This window comes from Hordeum vulgare, chromosome 2H, assembly GCF_904849725.1.
Source record: "Hordeum vulgare subsp. vulgare chromosome 2H, MorexV3_pseudomolecules_assembly, whole genome shotgun sequence".
In the NCBI taxonomy this organism is placed as follows: domain Eukaryota; kingdom Viridiplantae; phylum Streptophyta; class Magnoliopsida; order Poales; family Poaceae; genus Hordeum; species Hordeum vulgare.
In genome coordinates, this window is record NC_058519.1 from 389,218,271 (window position 1) to 389,223,982 (window position 5,712).

General features: G+C 41.8%; 1 protein-coding gene across 1 annotated transcript; it reads left to right on the forward strand.

Moving 5' to 3' along the window:
- Positions 1-1,536: 1,536 nt before the first annotated feature.
- On the forward strand, positions 1,537-5,479 carry LOC123426388. The gene is made up of 5 exons (XM_045110207.1): positions 1,537-1,712; positions 3,071-3,159; positions 3,250-3,369; positions 3,893-3,975; positions 5,260-5,479. The coding sequence occupies exons 1-5, from the start codon at positions 1,658-1,660 to the stop codon at positions 5,267-5,269; spliced, it is 357 nt and encodes a 118-aa protein (XP_044966142.1). The 5' UTR covers positions 1,537-1,657; the 3' UTR covers positions 5,270-5,479.
- The last annotated feature ends 233 nt before the right edge of the window (positions 5,480-5,712 follow it).

Consider the following 5,712-nt stretch of genomic DNA (forward strand, 5'->3'; position numbering starts at 1 on the left):
TATTGCATGCTAGTGTAGCAAGTATTTCTGTTGCATGTGATCATTGTTGGGGAACGTCGCATGGGAAACAAAAAATTTCCTACGGACACTAAGACGTATCATGGTGATGATCATCTAGATTGGAAGCGTTAATAAACGTTGTAGATCGCTAAGTGGAAGCATTAATAAACGCGGTTGATGTAGTGGTATGTCTTCACGATCCGTCCCACGAACCGTCTCACGATCCGTCCCATGATCCGTCCTGATCAAGTGCCGAACAGACAGCACCTCCGCGTTCCGCAGACGTACAACTCGATGCTGATCTCCCCCTTCTTGATCCAGCAAGAGAGATGGGGATGCAGATGAGTTCCCCGACAGCACGACGGCGTATCGGTGGTGGTGGTGATCTATTCCGGTAGGGGTTCGCCTAAGCACCGCAGAAATCCAATTTAGAGGAAGAACTACGAAGTAGAGGTTTAGGTTTGCACGTGGCAAAGTTGTGTCTCAAAAAGCCCTACACCTCTACTATATATAGGAGGAGGAGGGGAGAGGAGGAAGCCTTGGGCTCCAATCCAAGGAGCTTCGGCCGAACCCATAAGGGAGGAATCCACCTCCCACAAGGGAGGTGTAATCCTATTAGGACTCCTTCCTAATTTGGCCTTTTTGCCTTTTTTTTCGTATAGTCTTTTTGCATTGGCCCTTGAGAGAGACTTCGGCCAGCCCACCAAGGGATGATCCACCTCCTATCATAGCCCGTGAGCCTTTTGGGTCGTCACACACCCCTCCCGGTGGTCTCCCGGCACCCTCCCTGCACTCCCGGTACACTACCGATGAGCCCGAAACTTTTCCGTGATCAAAACAGGACTTCCTATATATCAATCTTTACCTCTGGACCATCCCGGAGCTCCTCATGACGTCCTGGATCTCATCCGGGATTTCAAACAACCTTTGGTCACCAACACATATGACTCAACTATACCGAAACGTCACTGAACCTTAAGTGTGCAGACCCTGCGGATTCGAGATCTATGCCGACATGCCACTACAAGAAAAATGCTCAATTATGACCAGACAAAATGACGGTGGTTTAATTGGTCATTGATCCATGACCAAAATTCTGAAATTAGTCATGACAAGTGTAAGAGGGTCCAAAGACCATAACGTTATGACCTTTTGCGTCCATTAGGTCATGATACTATTGCACAAATTGATCATTAAGTGCTACCGGTTGAAAAAACAAGAAGAGAAAAAGTGATAGAGATGTGTTATATGAGGGGAGGGTTTTGGAGCGTTGGATGTAGCAGGAGTGGATGGACATGATCTATTTCTGGGAAGGGATCCATGGCCTCGCATGTGATAGGCTGAGTCTTTATTTAGATTAGATCACGTCTCTCTCTCACATGCACCAGATCCAGAGCACCCCGCCCCCTGCCTGTTCCCGTGCTTCATCCCCGCCGCCGGCGCCCCCGACCCTAAGCCCCGGCGACCCCGGCTCCGTGCCCCCGCGCCCTGACCTAGCCCCCGACATCCCACGCCCCGGCGACCCCCGCCTCGCCGCCGCACCCCCGTAGACCATAGCACAGCCCCCACGCCCCCGCACCTCCTCGCCCCGGCGCCGCCAGCCTCCTCGCGTGTCACCCTCGGCACCTCCGCCCTCCTTGCAGCGCTGACCCTAAGCATGTGGAGGCGGTGCAGCTGCACAGGGCCCCCAATCGTTAAGGGCCCCGACTCAGGTATGCATATATATTCTAGGATTAGTTGTTTCCCCCATCCGATTCTGCTCGATCTGAATCTCCCTGGTCCTCTTGCTCCCCCGATCCCCAGTCCCCAGCTTGATAGAGAAAAGGGAGCCAAAGAAGGCTTCCATCCAGCACACTAGAGTTTTTTGGCTACCACCCCTGATTGTAGCGTTGGTGCCTGGTTGTGGTGGTTTCTGATTCATCTCAATCTGTTGGGGACAACAAGCAACCGGCCTGGCCATAATCATTCATATTCTTTTGTTTCAGTTTTATCCCTTAGTTTATGAACTGTTCTTGTGCTATACTTAATTTTTTTGTGCTCAGATGTCATCTAAAAAACAATTGTCTCGGCATGAAAAGTGACTAAAGAGAAAGCTAGCAAATGAAAAATTGGAACCGCAAAAGGGATATGTTCACAAATTTCGAAGCCAAGTGCAAGTTCTGCTAGTACTTCTTGTGAACTAGCTATAACAATTGTTGAAAAACAACCAGATGAAACTTTAGATGAGAACGATAATAACGTTAGTGGTCAAGAAAATTTAGGCGAGGGTAATAATGCTGCGAGTGAACCTGACAATTTAGGCAAGGGTACCGATGCTGTGAATGATAATAACATGAGCGATTCTGTGACAGCACAACAGCCTTGTGCTTGAAATATTTATGATCCAGCAAATTGGGAATGTTTAGATGATAAAGCACGGGCTATTTTAGTTGAAAAGGGACCTATCGGAGAAGAAAACCTCGTATCTCGTTCAGATGATTCTTTTATTTTTTATAAGCAATTGCTTCTATTTTTTATGTACACATGCCCCATTATGTGAGTATACTGTTTTATATGACGAGTGGGAGAGCTAAGTGCTAGTAGTACTTGCGATCAGCACACTAGCAAAGCACACTCACTAGTGCTGCTCACACACATACGTACATGTATGCAGTAGTACTACTTGAGGCTAGATAGTTTGAATGAGAATGGCCTGATGTTACAACGAGGGCATCGACCCTTTAAATAGCAGTACAATCCGACCTAGGAACTCAGATATTTCTACTAGCTAATACGTCAGTGCAGACATATTTCTAAGGCTGCATAACTGGACATAATTTCTGTGAATCATTTGCCACTTACATGCAAAAATCACTGACTACTTACTCCAGGATTTGGTGGACCTGCAACTGGCTCATTACTGAAGCTGATTTTGATTCTGGGACCTGCAACTGGCTCATTACTAAATATTTTTTCACCATATTCTAGTCTCTGTAATTTTGATTCCCGTATTTACACTATTCATTGCAAACACGCCCCATCACTAAAGTCAGAAAATATTATTTGGTTCCCGATTTGGCTACGGGATAAGGAGTGGACCATCTTGATGTGTATTCTGAATTTAGACCGGTGACTGGAGATGGGGACTGTTTCTACAGGAGCTTCATATTTTCCTACCTTGTAATCGAGTAATTGTTCTTCTCTCTTTTCCTTCTAATAGGATATAGATTTACTTATTTAATTTTCTCTGTCTATGCAAATGTACAACAGGAGCAAGTTCTTGATAGACAGGACACACTTGAGGAACACCGTCTCCTTGATGCTGTTAAAAGAGTGTCTTTGCAACATGCAGATCTTAGATGGACCTCTGAATTTCCCAGGAGCTACAGAGTAAGTTCTTGCCTTCTCCATATCTGTTTTTCCTTCGATAAACATGCCTGTAAGGGTTGATTCTCTTCAGGTTACAGTACACTTCAAGCTGGATCTGGCATCTCACTATCTTTGTTTGTCATTTGGAGGGATGCACAGTTTCTTATAGTAGTGGTATGCCATTGCAGTTTTACACTGTTGGCACGAACTCAGATTTGAAGTTTATTGTGATGTTAACAACCTGATTGTAATAATGACCTTGAGAGAAATTTACTTACAAGAACAACGGCAATATAACGGGGAAATAATACAATTTTATTCTAAGTGAGTTCTACAACAATGTGCACCTGCTGGTTATTATTTAGTCATCTCATTGTTTTGTTCCTATGCTATAGTGTATGCTTAATGACTGACTCTTCTCACGCGAGTTGTCTTAGCTGTGTTCTTTCTTATCTTGATATGGATCAATATTCTGTATGTATTATTGTAACCTATGTTGTGCAATGATTATCCACTGAATTATTTGAGTCGCTGATTCTTTCAGGCATTTAAGAAGCTTATTAAGAAGGTAAAGAGATGGAAGAGGCATGGCAGGTGGAAGTGGAATATCATAGCATCAACTAGCAGGTTTTTAATCCACTTGTTTTCTGCAATTCCATAAAAGTATTGTAGTCAAATGCATTCCACGCCATTGACATTATATATTCGCTTTTGAGCTATGGTAAAGAGAAATTTCTCGAGTTCTTGAGAAGTTATGATACGAGGAATCGGCAAAGTACTCATGCTTGGTGTGAAATTGGAACTCATGATTTTGTTTGTGAACTCTTGTTGCATATGTACGCATGTTGTCATGAATCCTCGTTGAATATGTATGCATATGTGGACTTCGAACTCATCATCCTTTCGTTTGTGAATTCTTGTTGCATATGTGGTGAAGCTTACTGGTGTGATGAAGCTTATTGGCACAACCTATTCACATATGTACTGTAGCTGTTCAAGCAAAAGTTTTGTGCATAGGTGTGGAAAAGACCTTCGATTCATAGTAGTAATGTGTGCTTTCCTTCATGACTATTACTAATACATAAATGAAGTAAAACTATACTCCTTATCAATAAAATAGACTAATAGAAAAAATATATGCTAAGCTTTCCCTTATCCCTTCCATCTATGAAGTATCTGTTACTGCTCAGCTTTCGAACAAGTATGGCAGTATACATAAACACCTTTCACATGATTTTTCCATCAGAAGTAATATATGCTACTATAATCATCCAGACATGAACATGAATGTGAAACATACTAGTACATGTCTCCGTCTGCACTCCCCGTACGAAATATGGATATATATTCTTTTTCTAGTGAAATTATTTATTATAAGTGGAGGATATTGCTATGCAGTATGAGTATATTTGTATTTCCATAATTAGAATATAGTGTTTGTTCTTTTTTTGAAACTAAAATATAGAGTATGTTCATCCGTAATATGAGTATATCCATTGAAAATGTGGTATATTCATCCATGTAGTAGTATATCCACGTGGGCGAACATTTATACCTTTTTTTTTAGTGCATAGAGCATATACCACAATTTTGCAAAAGGCACTCAGAAGTAAAAGTACATTTTATATATTGCTTGAACCATGTATAGTATTGTAAAACAATCAGGCAACTAGTATTCGATTGTCATCACACCTCTTCACAAACAAGCAAGGGAATCTATACACGTTTTGAGTTAATAAAATACAGATCCATATACTTTTTCGTTACCCCTGATTGCTTTCTTCGGATAGCTTTCAATAAAATATATCTTCGTGCAATTTTACTAGTTTGCTTGGTCTGAAAGCATTACCATCATTTTAATTTTACTAGTTTGCTTGGTCTGAAAGCATTACCATCATTTTCTTCTTGCAGGCGGCAATGACAAGAGCATATTGTGTGGAGGAAGAGATGAGAAGAATCTTGTGCTTCTCATCCAATCTTTGTGGAACTCTCTTTATGTGCGATTGTGCACTTGTTGGGTCCTTTTTCTCTGCACTTGTTAGGTGTTGAACCTTAATGCGTGGAGTCGATGGATGATGTATTATATTTGATGTGATATGCTATTGAAATGAAATATACATTTTATTTGCAATCTTTTATTCTGTTGTACTTATTTTTAACGGGCCTATCTTGAGATATGCGTACTTCTAGCAAAAAAATGCTTCAATCCAAACAAATCAAAGATTTTCAATAGTAAAATAGTTATTGGGCCAGGCCCACATAGCTAGATTGGTGGAGAGGGATCTGAAATTTATAATGATTTCATTTGGTCACTAGCAATGCCATGTCAGTTTGGCCACATCAGATCCTACGTGGCTCACACAA